General features: G+C 57.8%; 1 protein-coding gene across 4 annotated transcripts in view; it reads left to right on the top strand.

The window, feature by feature from the left end:
* TBC1D16 (TBC1 domain family member 16) overlaps positions 1–10,801 on the top strand; it is a 28,199-nt gene extending 17,398 nt beyond the window's left edge. For 3 of the 4 annotated variants that reach the window (XM_058039030.1, XM_058039031.1, XM_058039028.1), the window contains 9 exons: positions 3,222–3,419; positions 4,343–4,490; positions 5,489–5,656; positions 6,651–6,799; positions 7,531–7,665; positions 8,282–8,468; positions 8,812–8,991; positions 9,479–9,625; positions 10,032–10,801. In XM_058039030.1, coding sequence (XP_057895013.1) covers positions 3,222–3,419; positions 4,343–4,490; positions 5,489–5,656; positions 6,651–6,799; positions 7,531–7,665; positions 8,282–8,468; positions 8,812–8,991; positions 9,479–9,625; positions 10,032–10,277 — 1,558 coding nt within the window. In that variant the 3' untranslated portion in view covers positions 10,278–10,801. The remainder of the gene's footprint in view (positions 1–3,221; positions 3,420–4,342; positions 4,491–5,488; positions 5,657–6,650; positions 6,800–7,530; positions 7,666–8,281; positions 8,469–8,811; positions 8,992–9,478; positions 9,626–10,031) is intronic. The other variant, XM_058039029.1, reaches the window with a different exon arrangement.
* Positions 10,802–24,469: the final 13,668 nt, after the last annotated feature.

Raw genomic sequence — 24,469 nt, 5'->3', positions numbered from 1 at the left:
GAATTGTTTGGGTTGGAAAAGCCCTCAGACATCACTGAGTCCTACCATTCCCCCAGCACTGCCAGGGCCACCACTGACCATGTCCCCAGGTGCCATCCATGGGGCTGCTAAATCCCTCCAGGGCTGGGGACTCCAGCAGTGCCCTGGGCAGCTGTGCCGATGTCTGACAGCCCTTTCCATGGAGAATTTTCCCCCATTACCAACCTGGCCCTCTTTTGGCACAACTTGAGGCTGTTTCCTTCTGTCCTGTCCCCTTTTCCCCAGGAGCAGAGCCCGACTCCTGGCTGGCTCCACTTTTCTGTCAGGGAGAGAGAAGGTTCCCCCTGAGCCTCTTTTTCTCCAGGCTGAGCCCCTTTCCCAGCTCCCTCGGCCATTCCTGGTGCTGCTGCCCCTTTCCCAGCTCTGTTCCTTTCCCTGGACACGCTCCAGCCCCTCCTTGACCTCCTTGAACTGAACACATGAACATGGCTGGAGTTTCCTGACCCAGGTTTTCTAATCCTCCTTAATTTTTTCCCTGTCCCTTTTATTCCCGTGGCCCACTGCACTTGTTGTTTTGCTGACCAGTGCTGTGTACTAGCTGGTGCTCTGTTTTTCCTGGATCCCACAACCCAAAGTCTCTCTGGAATGTTCCTCCAGCTATTTGCATTGCAGTGCTTCAGCTCCTGCTTTTATGGGGTGCTCTGGGGTAAATTCCTCCAACAGATAGAATAGTCTGACAAACAATAAACTTTTTCTCTGTCTTGAGTGCCTGGTGAGAGGACTCCCCAAACCCCACAAAATTAGCAGAGATCATACTGCTTGTTATCACTACAGAATGATCTCAATATTAAAATTTTATTTAAAAGTAGTCCAGAGATTAGAGTGTTTTCAATTCTTTTTCAACAATATGTACAGGAAAAAGTCATTTTAGACACAGTGTGGGTTTTTTCCGAATTTCCCCGGTGACTCAGTGAGCACCAGCACGAGGCACTTCTGTCTCTGCTCTGTCCTGTGAGAGTGTTTGTGTCCATTGACCCCTGTGAAGGGCAGGGAGGGCACAGGTGTCTCTTTCAGATTTCGCCCTCTGCACCAGTGAGAACGCCGGAATTTCCCCTCTCTGCTCAGCCCCGTGCTCCTTGCAAGGCTGCAGCCCTGGCGCGGGAGGCTGCCGCGCTGGGGATGCGTGTGCGAGCTTGTCGCCGCTGCCGGATGGGAACTGCAAACATTTGTCTGGGAGAAGCATTTCCGGAGGTTCCCTCGGTGCCAGGGCTGTGCCCGGCCTCTCCTGCCCGCAGGTCTCGGCTGGTGCCGCGGCATCTGGGGCAGGTTTGGGGTTTGGAGCGCAGGGAACTGCAGCTGGACATGCTGTGCTGCACTGAGGAGCTATGGAATGTCCAGCATCAAAGCCAGGTCTACTGGTCACTCATTTCTTGGCACCTCTCTGGACATCTCTGCTGGTCATTTCAGATGATGTTGTTGAAGAACTGGCATTTGGACTTCTGTGACCAGGACCTGCATGATCCTCATACCAACCCATCCTCCAACCCATTCCTTTGCCGTATGGACCGGCTTCTCTTTGCAAGAGTTTTAGAAAATGGGTTGCCTCTGCTTAATCTTTGAGTTGGTTTGAGTCATCTCTTCCAGGAAAATCCTGTGTAACCAGCTGTGGCTGTTATGGTGTTGCTCCATAAATACCAGCTGCTCCTAGCAGGCAGTCCGGCCCAAGTGTCTTGTACCAGCACTCTTGTTACATCTGTGTTAATGTTAGATACTCCATGTTTCAGAGAGTGTTACATTTTGCCACCTTATCAGAAAGTAACGCTTGGTTTTTCATAAAGGCCAGTACAATCTTCATGGAAAAATCCCCAAGGCAGGGGATGGTGTGCCTTGGTCGATGGCATCCTGGTGTCTAACCTGGAGTGGGTTTGGATGTGTGGTGGGATCCCTATTGCCACATCCCTTCTGAGTCCTCATCCTCCAAATGGCCTCAGTGTGAGTTCTGCTTTGCTGCTTTCTTTACAAAAACCGGAGCAGCAGAACTTCCCAGAGAGCCTCGAAGCTGCTCCTTTAGCTGGAGCCAACCAGCCTTGGTCTCATCCAGTGCCACAGGGGCAGGAAGGGGCTGGGGGAGCTGAGTCCCACCCTGGAGCAGGGCTGGCATGAAAATGGCCCCAGCTGGCTGGGCTGTCCAGAGCCCTGTCCCAGAGTCCCAGAGCCCCAGAATGGGCTGCCCAGGACGCTGCTCCTGGGGAAGAGGCCCCGAGCCAGGCGCGGGAGGCACACGGATGTGAAGTGCATGCTGAGTGTGTGATTTCCAGCCTTCAGTGCCCACATTGTTGGATAAGAGGATTAGAAAACACCACATAAAGTGGCCTTGCAGGGGGCTGCTTTGTACCTGCTCCGGGCCTTGTCTGGCAAACCCCAATTTCACAGCAGAGCCCATTCAGAGCCCGCGCCGAGATTGTTCACGTGCATTGGCCTTTTTACGAGCCAAGGGGTCACAGTTTCACATTCACTTCATTCCCAAAGCACTGATCGTTTTCGTTTGGGATGGGGGCTGGTGGGGACATGGGGGCTTTTTGAGTCTGAGCTCAGTTTGCATTTAAGCTGGAGAGCTGGGGTGGATTGGGAAAGGGTTGGGTTCACTCTCTCTACTTTATGGTGGATTGAAGAGCTCAGGTGTGATTTCTCAATCCTAACTCTGCCAAGGTTCAAGATTGCAGGTGGAAGCCATTTGTCTGGAGTTTATAGACATGAATCCAGGCTTGGCATTTGTCTGGAGTTTATAGCCATGAATCCAGGAGGTGTAATGAGAAACTCAAATTCAGGAAAAACATCTTTGGATCTTAATGGTCAAAGAGGGAATTTCCCATATGAGATCTCAGGTCCATGCTGCTGTTGGAGTGTGCTCATTCCTCCTGTCCCCATCCTGGTGTGCAGTGGCTGAGCTGGACACTGAGGGCATTGCTTGAGCTTCTTCATTTTGCCTTCTCAAAAGTTGGTGTTTTGAGGAGTGGTTTGGCTCTCCCCAGTTCTGCATGCAAGACTTTAGGAAAAGGCAAAAACCGGGATGCTTTTTGGGATGGTAGGGATTAATTTAAATAAAAATAATTTAGTTGGTGAATGAATGCCAGTTTCAGACCTCTGACTAAAGGTTTTTAACATGGAGCATCTGTGATTGGTGCACATACCCACAGCCTCCCGTGGCTGATGGGGTTTTTGTCCCCACGCTCTGCCCACAGGGACACGTGTGACAATCGCATGACCTGCTCCACCAGCTCTGCCTCCAGCCTGGACACCAGTGCCCAGTTCCAGGAGAACAATGGGCAAACGCAGAGCACCAGATGGGATGAGCAGCAGAAGGTATTTGCCCTCGAGCAGGTGTGTGGCGTCTTCAGAGTAGACCTGGGACAAATGAGATCCCTTCGCCTTTTCTTCAGGTACTGGATCCTTGTGTGAGCTGTCTGTGAGCTGTGTGAGCTGTGTGAATCATGTGAATTGTGTGTGAGCTCTGTGAATTGTGTGTGAGCTGTGTGTGAATTCTGTGTGAGCTGTGTGTGAATTGTGTGTGAGCTGTGTGTGAGCTGTGTGTGAGCTCTGTGAATTGTGTGTGCTCTGTGCATGCTCCATGCTGGGGCTCTGGGCAGAGGTGATTTCTGCAATCCTACCTGGAAGCCTTTCCAGAACAATTGTCTCCAGGAAAGTGAGTGTCAGCCTTCCCAAGGAGAGCCTCTGAATTACAGTTACACAGTCGAAAGGATTTTATTTTTAGTAAAGTAAAGGTTGCTCTTAGCTGTCATACCATAAATGCTTCAAATAACCTGGGGATATGAAAAACATCTTTATCTGTGGTACCTTTTCTTTTGCCTGCCCCTCACCAGGCTCCTCTGGAGTCTTGCTGCTCTCAGCCTCTTCAGTTATCTTTCAAATTATTACAAAATTTATTTCAAATAATTGCAAAAACATTTTTACTCCTTTTTTTTTGCTCTCACTCCCTGTTTCTTTGGACAGAGCTGTGTGTGAGCATGTCTGCACATCCCTAGGAGCTGACTTTGTGTACTGCCTTAATGTTTCTGGGGCAGACTTCCTGTGGTTTTTTCTCCAGGGAAGACAAATTTTAATTCCTTCATGTGAAGGAAGGGTAAAAATAGTGCTGCTACCAGGCACAAGTGGAGAAAATTGTCACTATGACCATGTCATACAATCATGAAATGTCTCAGCTGAGGTGACCCGTGAGGATCAGTGAGTCCCAGGGATGTGAAGCTGCCTCTGTGCCCTGTTTGAAAGGGCAGCTTGGTGTTGCTCTGTCCCTCCCCGTGTCCTGCTGGTGGCCCCTGCAGGTTGCTCTCCATTGTTCCCACAGTGATGAGGCGTGCACCTGTGGGCAGCTGGTGGTGGCGAGCAGGGAGAGCCAGTACAAGATCTTCCACTTTCACCACGGGGGCCTGGATAAACTGTGCGAGGTGTTCCAGCAGTGGAAGTACTGCACAGAGACCCAGCTCAAGGAGCAGGTACCCGAGCCAGGGGTTTCACACGTGGGTTGGTGTGTTGGAAAACGAGGCTTTGGGTTCGTGGCAGCAGGTCAGGCAGGAAGCTGCTGGGTGCTTAGGGTGGAAGTGCAAACTGGGCTCAAGGTGTCTCTTGGAGCTGTCTGTCTCCATCCACTCCTGTTCTACCTGTGGAATATGGGGGAACATCATCCAGAAGATTTGCTTAGTGATTTTGATGGACATGACAGCTCAGCAGTGTCCTTTAGGCACAGAAGGTGCCTGGAAATCGGCAGAGATAGGTTGGAAATGGTGTCAGAGCCTTTCATCCATCTTGTGACGCATAACATTCCGTTTGGAGAATGTTTTGACAAGGCATCTTGCCATATTTTGTTCAATCTACATACAAATGTGATAAGAGCTCTTTAATTGTCTGTTTAAGATATTGTATGTGCTTATTAGAAACAGTGATTTTTAAATTTCCATCCTTCCCACAGAGCCCCCCGCTGCTTTTCTTATTACGGTCGCATGGGCTCACTTTTTGCATTGAGCAACCTTTGATTTTTAAATTAAATGTCAGCTGCAGCCTTGCACTGGGATCCTGAGTGCCCTCAGAGAGCCTGGCAGCGCAGCTCCCCGCTCTCCTAACAGCAATCCCTTTGTATATGGCCAATCATATGTAATTTATTGCAGGCGTTCCTGGCAGGGGCAAGTTTTGCTGTAAGCAGCATTAATTCAGTTTCAGGTCAGGGATAAGATTGAAGGAGGAATGGAAACTATTTTTTCTTTAAGATGAAGCTGTTTCGCGGTGGATTTTAATTATTCTAATCACTCTTGTTATTGTAATGGTTGGAATTAAAAAAAAAAAATAAAAACCAACAAAAAAGCCAACAGAACCTTCCCAAGTGCAGCTCCTCAGTGCTTAATCCTCCCTGAACCACGCAGAGGTTTTGCTGCTCTGGGTTTCACACTGTGCTGCTCTCGCTGGCTCCTGTGCAGCTGTGCTTTGCTCTCCCCGTCTGCAGCTCGCAGATGAGAAAACCTGCATGCAGTTCTCCATCCGCCGGCCCAAGCTGCCCTCCTCAGAGACACACCCCGAGGAGAACTGCCAGCAGCGCCTGGACGTGGCAGCCTGGCTGCAGCACCTCAACGAGGCCGGCCAGGTGGAGGAGGAGTACAGGCTCAGGAAGGTGAGTGCAGGCTCAGGAGGGTGAGTGCAGGCTCAGGAGGGTGAGTGCAGGCTCAGGAAGGTGAGTACAGGCTCAGGAAGGTGAGTGCAGGCTCAGGAGGGTGAGTGCAGGCTCAGGAAGGCGAGTGCAGGCTCAGGAGGGTGAGTGCAGGCTCAGGAAGGTGAGTGCAGGCTCAGGAGGGTGAGTGCAGGCTCAGGAAGGTGAGGGGCTCTCTGTGCTCTCTCCTGTGCTAGATGTGAGTTCCCAGGGCAGCTGCAGGAGTTTATGTTCCTGCCAGGGACAAGAGCTGGGCTTTTGGGAGGATGGAGACCTGAGTAAAGCCTTGGCTGTGGGACTGGATTCCCACCTGGGCATGTTCCTGCATCACCTGCTCTAGGTGACCCTGCCTTTGGACTGGATATCTCCAGAGTCCCTTCCAGCCCAAACAATTCTGTGACTGTGGTGGGGGAGCATTTCTCTGACAGAGGAGCTGTCCCACCTCTGCTGCCAGTTGGAATCAATAAACCAAAGTGCCCAGTGCCTGCTGTGTTTGCAGCATGTGTGACCGAGGCACAGAGAGCACTGGAGATTGCTCAAAGAGCTGAGATGGTTGGAATAGCTGAGATTGCATGAACTGAGGTTGCATGAACTGAGATTGCTGTATGAAATAGCAGGGCTGAGGGGAGCACAGGCCCAGGCTCTGAGACAGAAGTTTGCAGTGCAGTGCAGTCTCCAGGATTTGGGATTAAGCCGTGACATGAGAACGACACGTTAATCATAGAGCCTCTCCGGGGGTGGTTATTGACATTGAAATGAGCCTGATTTGTGTCTGGTCTGGGAATAGAGGGCCAGCACTTTCCCTCTAAACATGTGCAAATTGCAGGAGCTTGAATCAAGGCGTCACTTGTCAGGAAAGAGCTGCAGAGGCACCAAAGCACAGCAGCGGGCAGTTGCCTGTTGCTGTTTCTGGGAATGCTGTAACTGTACCAGCCATAACTTCTGCTCCTTCTTCCAGGCCATTTTCTTTGGTGGGATTGATTTTTCCATCCGTGGGGAGGTGTGGCCCTTCCTGCTGCACTACTACAGCTACGAGTCCACCTCTGAGGAGAGAGAGGCACTGAGGCTGCAGAAGAGGAAAGAATACTTTGAGATCCAGGAGAAAAGGTAACAGACCATCACCATCCTCCCCTGCTCATCTTCCTTGGGCTGGGCTCACAGTGACACCTCAGTCTCTGCATCCTTTGCATGAGGAGAGGCTGGAGTAGAAGAGTGGGAGGGATGGGGAGGGAGGTGCTGGGCACTGCTGAGGCTCTGGAGCCAACGCCACAGAGCTCAGACATTTCCTTACCTGGGTTTTGGGAGCAGCCCTGTCAGAACCACACAGGGAAACACCTCACAGTCGAGGCTTGGGTTAGAACACTGATGGTGAAATTGGGATCTTATATTTCTTTATGAATAAAACATGCATTAAAAAAGGGGATGAGAAGGGTTATGTAGTTCCAGAAGGTTGGTAATGCAAGAATTGTGTGTTGTTAAATGAGGTGGGTACACTGAAGCTGGAGGGGCACAGTACTGTTGATAATCAGAGTGCTGAGTTCTGGTGTGCTGAGTTCCAAGGGGCAGTGGAGAACAGAGTCTGATGCTTCTGAAGTGTTTATTGCAGTGAACACATCATGTCACCCTGTTTATAACCCAGGAGGCTCCTTCCAGTAATCCCCTGGGACAGACAATGCACTGTTCTGGGCAGACCTGCTGGTCTGTTATTCAGGTGCTGAGGAAACTCGGTACAGGAATAGTTTTTCTCTGCAAACTAAGACTGAAATGAGGCTTTTTGTTCACTGTGGCAATCACATTCCTGTCGTGGCTGCCCTGTGCTGCTGCTGTGTTGTTCCCAGGCTGTCCATGAGTCCAGATGAGCAGAAGGATTTCTGGCGCCAGGTGCAGTTCACGGTGGACAAGGACGTCGTGAGGACCGACCGCAGCAACCAGTTCTTCCGAGGGGAGGGCAACCCGAACGTGGAGACCATGAGGTGGAGTGGCTGATTCCAGTCTCCTAACAACCATGTCCTGCTCCCTGTTCCCAGCCCAGGCTGCCTGGGAGTGCTGCACAGCACCCACTGTGTCTCTGCAGCCACGGGGTGGAACAGCAGGGCCTTCCCCAGTGCTCCCACTGCTGCTGCCCTGTAACCCTGCTGCCATCCCTGAGCTTCCCTGCACACACAGGCACAGCAAAGGTGCTGTGGTAGGGCTGTGGGCAGGTGCTTGGGTCTGTGGTTCTCCTGGTGGGGAGAGGACAAGCACCCCAGAGTCTGCTCCATGACAGTGTGACTTGTAAAGGTGTGACCCCAAAAGAGCTGGTTTTCATCCAACAGCAAGGCTTGGAGCTTTATGGGTGTGTTGGGCATCATCTCTCCTTTGCCATGGGCCATTCATTTCTGTCCTCCTATCTTTTAAAATTCTCATTTATTTTCTGTTCATATTTTGCTGTCTGTGAATGCCAAACCTTTTCCTGAAGTCTGTGCCACATGGGGTTTGCAGTTGGGTTTCCCTGTCTGTGTTACAGCACCTCACATGAGGCCTGTGTCCCTGAGATGATGCTGTCACCTGCCCTCACCTGTCCCCTCTGCGTTTGTGTCTCTGCTCCAGGAGGATCTTGCTGAACTATGCAGTGTTTAACCCAGCCATTGGCTACTCCCAGGGCATGTCTGACCTGGTTGCCCCACTCCTGGCAGAGGTCCTGGATGAGTCTGATACCTTCTGGTGCTTTGTTGGGTTGATGCAGAACACGATCTTCATCAGCTCGCCCCGGGACGAGGACATGGAGAAGCAGCTGGTGAGGCTGAGTGCTGGGCTCCCTTCAGCCCTGGCGTGGCTTCTCCTCTCCCCAGGTCCTGGGCTAGGGGTCCAGCATGCCAAATCACACTCCAGAGCCACTGCACCCTTGGGGTGATCCTTGGGGTTCCCATGTGCAGGGACTTTGGTGGTCCTTGTGGGTCGGGATTTTCTGTGATTCTATGGAAATACCTGGTGGGTAGAATTGATGCTGAGGCACTCCAGAGGCAGCTACATCCCTCCTTCTGGTGGAATGGCAGCTGAGAGAGAAGGGCCGTGCAGCTCTGCAGCTCCTGGGGTGCTGAGGGTGCCTCAGCCCCACTGTCCCTCGCTGTCCCTTGCAGCTGTACCTGCGCGAGCTGCTGCGGCTGATGCACCCGCGCTTCCACCAGCACCTGTGTGCCCTGGGGGAGGACGGGCTGCAGATGCTCTTCTGCCACCGCTGGATCCTGCTCTGCTTCAAGAGGGAGTTCCCCGAGGCCGAGGCGCTGCGCATGTGGGAGGCCTGCTGGGCTCACTACCAGGTGAGGCACATCCTGGCTCGGCGCTCAGCCCCGGCTCTGGGGGCGTCCACAAAGGCTCTGCACAGCAAAGCAGCCAAAACAAGTCGGGTCTGGGATTATGGCAGAGGTTTATCTGTGTGGCAGGAGGATGGAGCCCTGCTTGCCTCTCCTCCTTGGGGATGTCTGGGCTTCACAGGGAGGTGTTTCAGGAAATGCTGAACACCCACCTCTGAAGTTCAGGCTTCTCTTACACAGCTGGGAAATGTTTTCCCAAAAATCTGCTGTGGGGTGCAAACACTGGTGCAGAGCTTGCTGCTGTGCTGTGAAGGAAAGAGGCTTTGGCTCAGCTGTGGTTCAGAAGTCCCCAGTAACTCGCATTGTCAGTACTGGGCAGAACTGAAGGGAGCAAAATCTCTCACCAAGGAGCTGCCTGAGGAGGGTGGGAGGTGAAGCCAGAGCTCTGCCTTCACCTGCTGTACAGCAGCCCCCGTGTTTGTTCCCGTTGCAGACAGACTATTTCCACCTCTTCATCTGCGTGGCCATCGTGGTGATTTACGGGGACGACGTCATCGAGCAGCAGCTGCCCACTGACCAGATGCTGCTGCATTTCAGCAACCTGGCCATGCACATGAACGGGGAGCTCGTACTCAGGAAGGTAAATGACCAGCTGGCAGTGACTGGGGCCGTGGGGTGAGCTGTGGTGTGTGTGTGCCAGCCCCTGTGACCTGCCACTGTCCCCAGGGCCCCGGGTAACCCCCAGGTGTTTGGCAGGACACACCTTTGCTGAAGGCCAGGCAGCCAAACAGGAGGATGGGGTGGGATGGGATGGGATGGGATGGGATGGGATGGGATGGGATGGGATGGGATGGGATGGGATGGGATGGGATGGGGTGGGATGGGATGGGATGGGATGGGATGGGATGGGAGGCCACCCCAGCCCTGCGTGTTGGTCCCTGCTGAGGGATGAGGGTGACTTTTGGTGTTGGTCCCTGGTGAGGGGTGATTTTGGTGTTGGTCCCTGCTGAGGGGTGAGGGTGACTTTTCCCTCTCTGTCCCTCCAGGCCAGGAGTCTGCTGTACCAGTTCCACCTGCTGCCGCGCATCCCCTGCAGCCTGCACGACCTCTGCAAGCTGTGTGGGACAGGCATGTGGGACAGTGGCTTCATCCCCGCCGTGGAGTGCTCTGGGCACCACCCAGAGTCCGAGAGCTGCCCCTACGGGGGGCTGGTGGAAGAGTCTTCTCCTGCAGCAGGAAGTGAAGGCAAGAAGGGCCTGAGGACACGGGATGTCTTTGCCTTCCGAAAATAGCGGAGAGGAACAGGGTGCGACGGAAGGGAAGGGAAGGGCAGGAAGGATGTGCACAGGGAAAATGTCAAAGAAAGAAATGGAGGAATGGCTTGTCAAGGCTCCTGAGAAGACTGGAAGGTGTGCAATGGAGGAGGAGTTCAGTTGCTCTGTAGGGGAAGTTCCGTTGCGTGGGTGATGGAACCTGAGACAAAAGCATCGACCCAGGAACTGTGTTTGGATTTGATTTTCTTAGAAACAAGCTTTTCTAGGTTTTAACAAGGACTTTTTATTCTGCCTCTGGGACTGGACTGGTTAGCAACCAGAACTTTCTTACCTGCTGGTGAGAAATGAGAGCACTCCAGGGATCCAAGGCCGCCCAGAAGTGTTGGTGGGCAGGTGGCAGGAGCAGGGCCAAGGCCACTGTCCCCTCACCCAGAGCACACCTCTCTGCTTCAACCAAACACGCAGCTTCGTGGCTTCTTTTTAAAGCCATTAAAGCCATTTTAATTATAATCTGCCAAAAATAAAACTGCAGAGCATTGGGATTGCAGGGCAGGTGTCTGCTTTGTCAGCAAGCAAGGACTGGTCACTTCAAAGTCTTGTCTCTGACCTTTTCTGGTTTTACAGGATACACTGACTGGCATGATTTTATTCCAGTTTTATAGAAAATGGACTGCCCCAGGTCTCAGAGCACAGCTGCCCAAAAGACACTGCCCAAAGTTCCCTTCTCCATGAGATATTGGGAAGGAATTCTTCCCTGGGAGGGAGGTGAGGCCCTGGCACAGAGTGCCCAGAGCCTCCTGCTGCCCCTGGATCCCTGGAAGTGTCCAAGGAATGGAATAACCTGGGATAGGGGAAGGTGTCCCTGCCATGGCAGGGGGAGGAATGGGATGAGCTTTAAGGTCCCTCCCAACCCACACCATTCTGTGATTCTCTGACATTACAGCAAAGCTGTTTCTTTATGCTGACAGCTGCAGACTTTAATACTTTGGTCTGTTGTTTCCAGTATGTTTCCCATTGTGTTTCCTTTGGCTCTCCTCAATTACTGAATATTTACTGTCCTTGCCTGTCACTGCCACAGCCTGTGGCACAAACGGCCCGTGTGGGTTTTAGGCCCTTCACTCAGTGCCAGGGGTGCTGCCAGTCCCACATCCCAAAGTGAAAATGAAACTTGCCTTGTGGCAGTGGTGTTTGCTGAGCTCTGTCTGACAAAGGCTTCCCTCAGGGTGTTTTTGGAAGGACAGTGTTTCTCCCCATGCCTGCTGTAAATTTTGACAGCCAGAAGCGGAGCTGGGGCCTGGAGCCCTGTTGCCAAAGGTTCTTACCAAACCCTGCACAGGCATGTCCTGAGCCAGCATTTGTGCCAAATGGAGCCAGGGGAGCACTTTCCTTGTGGAGGGGGGGAAAGGAGCCGAGGTGGCAGCGGGCTGTGCCTCCCTTCATCCCTCTGCAGCCCTCATGCATCCTCTGCAGCCCTCATGCATCCTCTGCAGCCTTCCCTGCATCCCTCTGCAACCTTCCCTGCATCCCTCTGCAACCTTCCCTGCATCCCTCTGCAGCCCTCATGCATCCTCTGCAGCCCTCGTGCATCCCTCTGCAGCCCTCCCTGCATCCCTCTGCAGCCCTCCCTGCATCCCTCTGCAGCCCTCATGCATCCTCTGCAGCATTCCCTGCATCCCTCTGCAGCCCTCCTGGCTGTCCTGCAGCCCTCGTGCATCCTCTGCAGCCCTCATGCATCCCTCTGCAGCCCTCCCTGCATCCCTCTGCAGCCCTCATGCATCCTCTGCAACCCTCCCTGCATCCCTCTGCAGCCCTCGTGGCTGTCCTGCCCCTGGCACTGCTTTGCAGCCCTCCCTGGCTGTCCTGCCCTGGCACTCCCTGGCTGTCCTGCCCTGGCACTGCTGTCCCCACATTGCTGTCCTGGGCAGCTCAGTCCCAGCCCTGCCTCTCAGGAGTTCTGTGCCCTCAGCAGCATGTGGGGACCCATGGGCAGAGCTGGGTGGGTTCCTGCACCTGACAAGCACATTTCCCTCAGAATCCTTGAGCAAATCCTTACCCAGAGCTGTCCTGGAGCCCGTTCCTGCTGGGCAGGGAAGCAGCACCAGCCAAGAGCAGAGAATGGAAGGAGCCCTGACCCACTGAGGGCAGCATCCCAGGGGCTGCCTGGTGAGTGGCACAAGGACAACTCAGCTCCTGGTTTGTGTGCCTTCAGTCCAGAGGATGGAATCCTTGCCCTGGATGGAAACCCCTGGGAATGGCACAGCTCTGGGCTGGCCTGGCTGCAGGGCACCGAGGCTGCAGGGCACCGAGGCTGCAGGGCTGGGCTGCCCTTGGGCAAGGGACACTCCTGTGAGGGCTGGGGCTGCTCTCCCCTGGGCAGGGAGCTCGTGGAGATTTGTGTTTCAGTGACAATAAAAGTTGGTGTGAGGCTGCTGTGTGTCCATTGCTGTGCAGGCTGGGGACAGCGGACACCGTCCCCCAGCTTGAGCCGCCCCTCGGGGACGTGCTGGGTGCCAGGGCTGCATTGCTGTGCCCAGGCTCTGCCCCTGGGCACCTGTGGTAGCACTCCATGGCTCCATCCACGTGGAGGCTCCAAGTGGCAGTGCCTGAATTCGGGTCAGAGAAGGCACACGGCAGAAAATGCCAGAAACGTCTTGGTGGCACAGGGACAGGTGCCAGCTCCCCAGGGGGACAGCAGGAGGCAGACACTGCCTTGTGCCACCTGCCAGACCCCTGTGGCACAGGGGCACAGCCCCTCCTGGCCTCCCCACTCCCTGCCACGGGCTGGAGGCACCACAAACCCCTCCCAGAAGGGCCAGGGCTGCCTTTGCTGCAGCACTCGTTCCCAGCCAGTAAAAGACAATAGGAAGAGATGAAGTAGATAATTTGGAGCGTTATTTTTCCACTATTAAAATGTCATTCAGCAATGTGGAAATCACTCAGGATTCGTTTAGTTAAAGACTCTGCACTGCAGCTTTCCAGCATGGGGAATGAGCTGGGTTCTGTTCGAGGCAGGGCTTGGCTCTGGGTGGGCATCCTTGGCACCATTTGCCACCCTTGGCCACTCTGCCATGCCTGGTGTGCCCTGGGTGTCCCAGGAGACCTCAGGTGTGTGTCCCTGTGCTCCCCACTGAGCTCCCCATGCCCCTGGCACACACTGAGCCCACTGTGCCCTGGCTGGGGACACAGAGGGATGGAGCTGGTCCCCGAGGGCCAGCAGTGCTCTCATCCCAGTGACCCAGTTCCAGTCTCAGCCCGTCCATTGCCTTGCGATGCCTTTATTTAGCTCAGGCTGGAGCTCCCCAACCCTCTGAGCTTGTCTGGGGGGACACAGGGTCAGTGAATCCAACCTGGATAGCCTGGGACAGCACTGGGAGCAGCCTCGGGATTTCCCTGCAGTGCAAGGATGGCAAAGAGCCCCACACTGGACAGGGCAGTGCGTTCCAAAGGTCCCTCTGACCCATCCCCGAGACTTCCCTGTGTGACACTCTTTGCCATCTGAAAAACCCCCAAGAAACAAGAAATCAGCCAGGCTCTGTTCCCTGCAGAGGGGAAAGGGGTGCCAGGAGCAGGGACCCTCACGTGGCATCTCCCCAGCGCTGCCCCGAGCGTGGCATTAGCCCAGAGAGCCCAGAATAGCCCCTGGCAGGGTAAATAGTCCCTGTAAGCCTCTTTAGGCCAGCCCTGAGCTGCCACCTCCTCCTGCCTGCCGGGGGAAGGGAGCTGGGAGGAACCCACGGCGACTCCTCTGCCCTGTGCTCTGTGATCCCTGCGGGAACTGGAGCCCTGGCAGGGGAGAGCAGAGCACCACAGACACCTCGAGAGGGGCCGGGCTGGGCACAGCGCCCCTGGGCACCGGGCACAGGGACACGCGGGGTCACAGGGCTGGCACGGCCCGGGCTGTCCCACGGGAGGGGTCGATGGGGCAGCATCGTCCGTCCTTGGCACCGAGCCCCGAGCACACAGGAGGGGCCAAACTGCCCCTGGAGCTCACTGCGCTGGGGAAATTGTCACCTGGGGTGGAGGGGCCTGGTGGCACATCCCAGGGCTGGGTGTGTTGGGGTTTGGCTCTGTTGTCACCGGACACTGCCCGTCAAATGCGAAATTACAGCTGACAGGAACAAAGAGACTCACCTGAGTTATTGTAAGCACCAAAGCATTTCAAACCCAACGTAGCCTGTCCTCCCGGGTGGCTGATTAATCCAGGGTGGCTGATTAATCCAGGGTGGCTGATTAATCCTGGGTGGCTCTGCTTGGGCCACGAGAACAGACCTGTCCGGCTGGCTGGAGCTCAGGGGCACCTCCTGCCCCGGGCACCGGCCCTGCCCCGCCCCAGGGGCCCCTCCTGCCCCGGGCACCGGCCCTGCCCTGCCCCAGGGGCCCCTCCTGCCCCGGGCACCGGCCCTGCCCTGCCCCAGGCTGGCGCTCAGGGCTCTGCAGCCCTTTCCTGGGCTCCTTTACACACAAACGCAGCTCGCCGTGAGCTTTCGGGGCTCCTGGAGGAAAAGCAGAGGCTGGGGCAGCCCCGGCAGAGCCCAGCGGGAGCTGTGCCAGCGGTGCCAGCTCGGACTCGCCCTGGGAGCTGCTGGAGCTGCTCACCCTGAGGCAGGGAGCGGGGTGGGGAGAGCCCTGGTGCTGCTGCAGGGGTGGGGAGAGCCCTGCTGCTGCTGCTGCTGCTGCTGCATGGGTGGAGGAAGCCCTGCTGCAGCTACACAGAGCTCAGCCCCACACCCAGTCCTTCCCAAAACCACAGCAGTGAGCACAGACACAGCTCAGGCATCCCACAAGGGCACCTGGTGCCAGCCAGTCCTTGAGCGGTGCCTTTGCCAGCCCTGAGGGTTCCTTGGCAGCCCCAGCCCCCCAGTGCCCATATCCAGGTCCCTCTGAGTCCAAGCTCAGGCCCTGCCCAAGCTCCTGCCTCGTGTGGCAAAGCAGCAGCAGGAGAAGGAGCAGCCCAAGGACTCTTCCTGGGATTTTTGATTTTGTTTGGCTCGGGGTTTGTCTTTCAGAAACCACAAACAAGTTCAGCTTCTTCTGTCTGAGCCGGGGAGGTGCCCAGTGATGGGGATGTGCCAAAGTCCTCTGTGCTCTCCAGAGCTCTGCAGGGGAGGACGGGGCTGTCCCAGAGCCCAGGGACACGGCAAACACCGGCACGGTGAGCCCAACCCTGCCTGAGCCCGAGCAGGGCCTGGGCTGGGATGGAGCCTTTGGTGCTGTGATGGAGGCAGGGAGCTTTGGGGCTGGGATGGAGCCTTTGGGGCTGAGATGGAGCCTTTGGTGCTGGGATGGAGGCAGGGAGCTTTGGGGCTGGGATGGAGCCTTTGGGGCTGTGATGGAGGCAGGGAGCTTTGGGGCTGGGATGGAGCCTTTGGGGCTGTGATGGAGCCTTTGGGGCTGGGATGGAGGCAGGGAGCTTTGGGGCTGGGATGGAGGCAGAGAGCTTTGGGGCTGGGATGGAGCCTTTGGGGCTGTGATGGAGCCTTTGGGGCTGGGATGGAGCCTTTGGTGCTGGGATGGAGGCAGGGAGCTTTGGGGCTGGGATGGAGACAGAGAGCTTTGGGCCTGTGATGCAGCCTTTGGGGCTGGGATGGAGCCTTTGGTGCTGGGATGGAGGCAGAGAGCTTTGGTGCTGGGATGGAGCCTTTGGGGCTGGGATGGAGGCAGAGAGCTCTGGGGCTGGGATGGAGGCAGAGAGCTTTGGTGCTCAAGGCAGCTGCCAGGAGGGGCTGCCCGGCCCAAATCGGCTCCAACAGCCGGGTCCTGGTTTCAGGAACCCAGTTCCACATATTGCATGTGAGGCTGGGCAGTGAGAAGCTTCCAGCCGTGGCTGCAATCCCTGCGAACAGCCCAAAGAGCAGCTACCGTTCAGAGGTGACCAAACTGCCCGTTCCGATGCCCACAGCACCGGGAACACCGGGAAAGAGCTGCTGCCCCTGCCCGGGGATCGAGAGCAGCTCAGACAGCAGGGGCCGGGCACATCCCGGGGGTCGGGAATGGCACGGCCTGGGCACATCCCGGGGATGGGGAATGGCACGGGCTGGGCACATCCCGGGGGTCGGGAATGGCACGGCCTGGGCACATCCCGGGGATGGGGAATGGCACGGCCTGGGCACCCAGCCGGGGATGGGGAATGGCACGGCCTGGGCACACCCCGGGGATGGGGAATGGCACGGCCTGGGCACATCCCGGGGGTCAGGAACGGCTCAGCACGGCCTGGGCACATCCCGGGGGTCGGGAATGGCATGGCCTGGGCACATCCCGGGCTCCGGCAGCACCACCCGGCCGGGATGGGCCCGGGGTGCCAGGGGAGCCGGGATCTGGGTGCCCTCCTGCAGCTGTGGGTGCCCCGGCCGGGGTCACAGCCACCCTGGCTGCGGCTGCACGGAGCCCGCGCTCAGGCGGGCAGGAAAGGGTTAAGGCGCTGCCGGAGCGGGATGAGAGCAGGGAATTCAGCTGCTGACGCAGGTAGGATCTGCCGCGCATCCCCGCGCAGACACGGCAGCGTCACCGCAGCTCCTGAGCGGCTCCGGAGCCCTCCGAGAGCGGCGAGTGGGCGGCACAGGCAGCACGGGCAGGGGGCACAGCGGGGCCCTCCTGGGCTGCCACCTCCCCATGGCACCGCCAGGGTCACCCGGGATGCCCAGCCCTGTGCCACGGCCCGGCCCAGCCCCTCTCCAGCAAACTGCGGCTGGGAGGAGGCTCCGAGCTCCGGGATGAGCTCCAGGATGAGCTCCAGGATGAGCTCCAGGATGCTCATGGGCACCACGGAGCTCTGGGGCACAGCCCTGCCGGACAGTGGCACTGCAGGGCACCGAGGAGGCTCCACACGGGTCAATCTCTGCTCCTGAGTGATTCCTTGGCAGCTTTGGGATGATAAAAAGCCTCGGAACAAGCAGGGCTGGAATAGGCGACGCACAGAAAGAGACAGTCAGGGAGGGGACAGAGCCCTGTGGAAAGTGAGGGACAGAGAGGAGGACACAGCCCCCAGATCTGGAGCAAGGCCTGACCTCGGCAGAGCTGGGAGGGTTCCCGAGAGCCCTTGGGATGGGGAGGCTCCCCTGCCAAAGGACCATTCCCTGTGCAGTGCATCAGTGCTGGCACCCGGGGCTGGGCAGTGGCTGGAGCAGGGCCGTGGGTCTGGGGACACCGGGGACAGGAGCAGGGCCTGGCAGGGACACCGGGGACAGGAGCAGGGCCTGGCAGGGGCTCCTTGCACCGAGCCACGTGTGCCACCCTCCAGCAGCCGCTGGGAAGCCAGGCCCGATGGAAATGTAATGGGATAATCGATGGCCCATTGTTGCTCGGCTTAATTTAGCTGCTCGGGCAGGGAATGAGCAGGGTGGATGTACAGGGAATGAGCAGAGTGGATGTACAGGGATTGAGTACAGTGAATGTACAGGGAATAAACAGAGTGGATGTACAGGGAATGAGCCCAGTGAATGTACAGGGAATGAGCAGGGTGAACATACAGGGAATGAGCAGAGTGAATGTACAGGGAATGAGCAGAGTGAACGTTCAGGGAATGAGCACAGTGAACGTTCAGGGAATGAGCAGAGTGGATGTACAGGGATTGAGCAGAGTGGATGTACAGGGATTGAGCACAGTGAACGTTCAGGGATTGAGCACAGTGAACGTTCAGGGAATGAGCTGAGTGAACATACAGGGAATGAGCAGAGTGGATGTACAGGGAATGAGCAGAGTGAACGTTCAGGGAATGAGCAGAGTGAACGTTCAGGGAATGAGCAGAGTGGATGTACAGGGATTGAGCAGAGTGGATGTACAGGGAATGAGCACAGTGAACGTTCAGGGAACGAGCAGGGGGAATGCACAGGGAATGAGCAGGGTGGATGTACAGGGATTGAGCAGAGTGAACATACAGGGAATGAGCACAGTGAACGTTCAGGGAATGAGCAGAGTGGATGTACAGGGAATGAGCAGGGTGGATGTACAGGGATTGAGCAGAGTGAACATACAGGGAATGAGCAGAGTGGATGTACAGGGAATGAGCACAGTGAACGTTCAGGGAATGAGCACAGTGAACGTTCAGGGAATGAGCAGAGTAAGCAGGAGTGTACGTATGTGAATGTACGTAAGCAGGAGCCGGGGCAGGAGATGAATCAGCCCTGCAGCATCCCCTGTGGCACAGGGGACAGGATGGGCACAGGCTGAGCCCCCAGACCCCATGGCTGTGTCCCAGGGCATGGGGAGGTGCCATTAAAGGAGATTTACTTTGCTTTGTCTGAAATGGCTGCACTGGTCTCAGTGTCACACACCTGCATTGCCAAAACTGCCTTGGAAGCTGCAGCAGGAGCAGGGAAGGTGCTGGGTGTGCTGGGACAGGAGCTGAGTGCTGGGAAGGGCACAGCTTGGGAAGGGCACAGGCACTGCCAGGGAAGGGCACAGGCACTGCCAGGGCTCAGGGAGTGCACAGGTACTGCAGGACCAGCCGTGCCCCCCGGGCTGAGGGAGCCCTGGCAGTGCCCAGCGGGACCAGCTGTGCCCCCGGGCTCTGCTCACGGGGCAGGGGCTGCCTGGCCCTTCCCGAGGGCCGGTGGCACACGCACTGGGCAGCGATGGCTGGTCAGAGCCAGTGCCCGCTGCCCGGCCAGGCATGGGTGCCAGCTGGGATGGGTGCCCAGCCCCGGTGCCCGGTGTCGGTTGCCGGCAGCCGCTCCCGCTTTGCTCCCGCACACGGCGATGCCCGGGGCCGGCGCCAGCGCCCTCCCCACGCTGCCTTTTATGGCCCTGCTGCAGGCACAGCCCAAACATGGCTGTGGGAACGGGGCTGGAGCCTCCCCGGGGCCGGGCCTGCACCGGGAAGGTGCCACAGCCACCCCCGGCCCGGGCAGCCGTGCAGAGCCCCAGGAAGCAGTGAGAGCGGCAATCCCGGCTGCCTGGGCACGGCACCAGCACCACCCTGGCACAGGAGACACCCCTGCTCCCTCAGTGCCGTCACCCCTAGGATGGGCACCTCTGATTGGGATGGGCACCCCTGGGATGGCACCCGTGGGATGGCACCCCTAGGATGGGCAACCCTGGATGGGCACGCCTGAGATGGGCACCCCTGGATGGGCACCCCTGGGATGGGCACCCCAGCCTCGTGCCCGGCACCAGGGCAGCTGCAGGGGGGTGGCAGAGCCAGGGCACGCGCTGGGCACTGAAGGAGCCAGCTCAGGAAGCACAGCAGCATCTCTGTGCTGCCCAAGAGACAGCTGGAGTTCCCAGAACCTGCTCAGCATCCCCGGGGGAAAGCAGGCAGCGAGCAGCAGCCTAAAAATAGCTGCCCTGGGCACACGCAGCCGCCTGAGAGAAGGGGAAGTGAGAAGGAAGATGGGCTGCAGCTTTCCAAGGAGCAGAGCAGCCCCCAGCCCTGCTCTGCAGCCATCCCCGCGGTGAGCTGCAGTGCCTGCACCTGAGCATGCAGCACCAGGGTCGGGCAGGGCACCAGGGAGCCCAGGACAGGCCCCTGTGGGATGGCACCGCCGTGCCAGGCAGGAGCAGGGCAGTGCCTTGGAGTCCCTCACTAAAGGGTTGGCACCATTGAACCAAATGCAGCAGCGCAGGGAAGGGCAGAGGCTGGAGGAGCCAGTCCAACCAGTCAGAGCCCAGTTGTGCCTCCCAGCTGTGCTCACTCAGCACCTGGGGCCGTTCCCAGGCACCCACACCCGGCGTGAGCAGAGCTCAGCGCTGCCCAGGGCCTGCACACTGCCAGGGCTCACACACCATCGGCCTCGGGTCACAGGGATGCACAGGCCGTGGAGATGCCCTGCAGGCCCCAGGCTGAGCTGCCCGCAGCAGCACAGAGCGCCGGGCTGGGCCGTGTGCGGTGCTGGATCACCCCAGGCACAGAATCGGGGCCCAAACCCCGCAGATCAGCAGGAGCAGGGACACGGAGCAGCCCCCGCAGGGCCCCGGATCGCGGCTGTGCCCTGCAGGGACCAGCAGCGTCCTTCCTCTGGGCAGAGCATCCATTTATCCTCCCGGGCAGGGCACCCACGTCCCCGCGGGTTTAGTGCGGCTCCGGGGGTCGCGCTAAGCAGCTTTGGGGCACCGAGATCCAGGGACAGCACAGCACGTGGGCAGCGCGGCCAGGAAACCCTTGTGGCAGCCTTGGGAACGTAAATACCCGGTCTAATCCTCGCAGGGGATGAGGAGCCGGGGCTGCTGGAGCCGCCAGGGCTCAGCAGAAGCTGCCGGGGCGGGCGGAAGGAAGGAGGGGAGGGAGCTGAGCTGAGCCTCGGCTCAGGTGCAGGGGCGGAGAGCGCCTGACCGCAGAGCAGAGCGCTTCCTCCCCTCGCACCCAGCCCTGAGCGCGGCGGGGCTCGGCCGGGAGCGCCCCTGGCACACGGGGCTGGCTGGGCACCGGGCACCGGGCACCGGGCACCGGCAGCGGCCGGGCCGGAGCCGCCCGATCCCGGCCAGCAGCCCCGGAGGGAGCAGGGCTCGTTCCCGGCCAGCAGCACCGGAGGGAGCGGGGTTCGTTCCCGGTTAGCAGCGCTCACAGCTCTGGGAATGCCCGGCCTGTCCACAGCAAAGCTGCCCGACCCAAGCCGGAGGAGCTGGGCTGCTCCCGGCTGGGCCGGGCTGGGCTCTGGGGGCTGCAATCCCCTTTGCTGGGCCGGGCTGGGCTCTGGGGGCTGCAATCCCCTTTGCTGGGCTCAGCACAGCCCCTGCCCTGGGGGCTGCAATCCCTGCAATCCCCTTTGCTGGGCACAGCTCCTGCCCTGGGCGCTGCAATCCCTGCAATCCCCTTTGCTGGGCCCAGCACAGCCCCTGCCCTGGGCGCTGCAATCCCTGCAATCCCCTTTGCTGGGCACAGCTCCTGCCACAGGTACAAGTGGCCCCGGGTCCCTGCAGGCTCAGCAGGAGGAGCAGCCAAGGAGCACCTGAGGAGTTTCTGCTGCAGCCGTGCTGGGGACACACATACACACAGACCCGGTTCTGATGCAGAAAATGCCATAATCACCCTCAGCTGCCAAGGAACAGCATCAGCTCCGGCGGTGAGAGGGGGAAGAGCTCCGAGGGCCTCTCCAGGGCCGATCTGAGGAGGATGCTGAGGAAGGGGCAGGGCAGGACGGGGCTGAGGGGGTATCAGGCTCCTGCAGTGCCAGGAGGTGGGAATGCTTCCCAGCACTCTCTGCCTGCTGTCTCAGCCCTGCTCTGAGGGTGCGGGGCAGGCAGGCCCTGCTCCCCCAGCTGCGTGCTCAGAGCCCCGTGCTGTCACAGCCAGGGACAGAGGGACCCCAGCGCCTCTTCCCCCTGAATTTCTCCCGACTTGCCTGGCTCTAAGAAGATTAAAGACAGATGGTCTCTGAGGCTCCCTCAGCGGCACCCATGGCTGAGGCTGTGGGGGGAAGGCAGGGCAGAGGAGAGCCCTGGGGAAGGGGGGTCCGTGCCCAGGGATGGAGCATCCTGGCACCTGCTCTGGGTGCTGCCCTCCCTGTCTGTGCTTGCTGCAGATGTGCAGAGCAGGGCTGCCTCCTTCCTCTGGGGCTGCCTCATTCCTGGTGAGCTCCAGTGGTGAGGGAGCCCAGCCATGCTCCCACAGCAGCTGCCCTGGGTACCACTGCCCCGTGCCCACAGCAGCTGCCCTGGGTACCACTGCCCCGTGCCCGCTGTGCCAGCAGCTACACAGAAACTGCCCCGCTGGGCTGTGTTAAACTGCTGTGCAAGCACCCTGTGTGCTCCTGCAGGTGCCTCCTTCCTGAGGATTCTGCTCACAACCTCTGTGGCTCGTGCTGGAGGCAGCACCACAAAAAGGAGTTCACCTAACACGGCCCTGCGTGCAGCAGCAGCAGCAGGCACTGTGGAGCCATTGAAATTTCCACGTGATGACCCAGTTCAGGGTGGTTTTGCCGCTGGATTTTCCCACTGCTGCTGCCTCTGGGTGGGTGGTGGCAGCTGCAGACCTTGCTGCTGTGCTGGGTTTTGAGGCCACCACACCGACAGCCCTAGTCCACGGTGCTTCCCTATGCATCACAAATCCTGGGCACTCGGTGTCTGAGGATGCCGTGTGTGCTCCGTGGCACTGGGTGCTTCACTGAGAGCTTTAGAGGGTGAGCAGTTTCCCAAAGGGGTTTTTGTGCTGCCTGTTACACTGGGGGCAGGGCACGTGTCACTTCAGCTGCTGCAGTGAAGGTGGTGGGGATGCTCGGGGGGTTTTTGTGCATTTGTTGGAGCAAATTCCAGCCCAGCTGCCAGGCTGGACTCTTCCCTCACCATTCTGAGGCAGCAGTCCCTGAGCTTCCCCACAGCAACACAGGGCTGAGCTGCAAGGCAGAGGGGCAGCCTGTATTTAGAAGGACACAATAATTGCAAGTCAGATTTGCTTGTTCAATACTCTATTGACAGATTTGCCTTGGCAACCTGGAACAGGGTTTCATTGTTCACATGTACTTCATGGCATCCTATTGATTGGGTGGGTGGGTTCAGGTTTTTGTGGATTTGCTGGTTTTGTTGTCTCCTTTTCCAAGCCTACCTACTCATCCTTTCTCCAGCGCAGCGTTGACCTCAGCAAGGGCTGTGTCATAATCCGTTTTTCAGACTGGCCACAACTTCCAGTGCGAGGCAGAGCTGACAAAGGCAGAAGGGCAAATCCTGGAGCCCAGCTGGCCGAGGCTGAGGGCGGCCAGGTAGGGATGAATGGGGCCAGCGCCCTCCCCCTGCTCCAAGGACGTGGCAAAGTCGGTGCCTGGCCCTGGCCGAGAGTGGCCTTGAAGGGAACGCTGCAACTATTCATGAATTAACTTTCTGTTATTATTTGGTGCTCGGGGAGCTCCTGGCTCTGCAGACCCAGCAGGAACCCCTGGCCCTGCCGGGGCAGAGGGGAGGAGGAGGTGAGCACCCAAACTGCAGCCGTGGAGCTGGGGGGTTACAGCTGGGAAAGAATTGCTGGTTTGAATTGCTAATAATGATACAGACTAATGAGCAACATCAGAAATGATGGCATGTGCAATCAGTGCTGCTTGATGGCAAACACAGAGCGGGGCTGCAGGAGCTGCTGGGGTGAGGGAACAGGAGCATCCTTCAGAGGGGCAGCACCCACCCCAGGCAGGGCACTGCCACGGAGCTGGCTCTGCCTCCGGGGGAAAAATTTCATAAATAATGATGGAAAGAGTAACCACAGACAGACATCAGCTCTGGGTACACGGAGGGAACATGGCCAGCGAGTGCTGGAGGGGAAATCACCTTGGTGGGTTCCCAGCAGCCGTGGGAAGCCCATCTGCCCCTGGCTGATGGAGGTTTTGTCTCAGAGCTGCACCCCAGCAGCCCCACGGGGATCAGGCACACGGGGGACGGAGCGCCCAGCCAGATCCTCCTGTCAGAGCCCAGCACCGGCTGCTGATGCTCGGCAGAGAAAGAACCACCCGCGTTCTTGGCCAGGGGTGTGGTGAAGGGCAGGGATGTGTCTGTGCCCCGTCCCTGCCTGATCCACCAGCAGGGAACTGCCCGGGGCCGCCCCACTGCTCTGCCGGCTCCAAAGGCAGCGCTGGCTCCTGCTCCTTTTGCTGGAATCCCTTTCCTTGCCTCATCCCGGCGATATGCCCCAGCCAGTCAGCACGAGGCAACAGTTGGAAATGCTTCCCACTTTCCTTATTTAGGCTGTTTTATGTGGTTCAAATAAGGTGTCCTCTTTGGGCCTGACAGAGAGAAAGATGTATCAGTTCATGAACTGCTGCTGCCTGAGCAAGGTAAGAGACAGAAAATCACCACCATTACCATCATTATTGTGAATCATGTGCAATCAGCCCCGTAACAGAAAGCAGATGAAGATCCTACAGGAACCCGAAGGACGGGAGCTGCTGCTGAGCCACGGGAGCCAGGGGCCAGGCAGTGATTAAAATGCTTTTAATATTGGTTTTCAGTGTTGTTTCACTTTATACACACACACACACACACACATATTATATTTCATCAACAGTCTCTTGTATTGCTCCTGAGACAGCTTCTAAAAGATGCCAAGGATGTCTGGTCACACATTTAATTTTTTTTTCTTAATTTATATTTTTATCTATGCAGCCAGCCAAACTCTGCCCTCCTCATCGCCTGTTCCCGACTGAGTTCCGGGCAGAGCAGAGCTCTCTCATCCAGCCGGGATCCGGAGCTGGATGTGCTCTGCACCTTACCCAGGCTGGGGAGGAATCGCACCAAACCGTGCTCGTCCCTGGGCATTCAGTTTTATTGCGAGCATTAGCGGTTTGTCTCCTCTGGCA

This window comes from Melospiza georgiana, chromosome 21 (genome assembly GCF_028018845.1).
Source record: "Melospiza georgiana isolate bMelGeo1 chromosome 21, bMelGeo1.pri, whole genome shotgun sequence".
NCBI classification, from domain to species: domain Eukaryota; kingdom Metazoa; phylum Chordata; class Aves; order Passeriformes; family Passerellidae; genus Melospiza; species Melospiza georgiana.
Note: the sequence above shows the minus strand (reverse complement) of the source record. Positions and strands in the feature narration are given on the sequence as shown.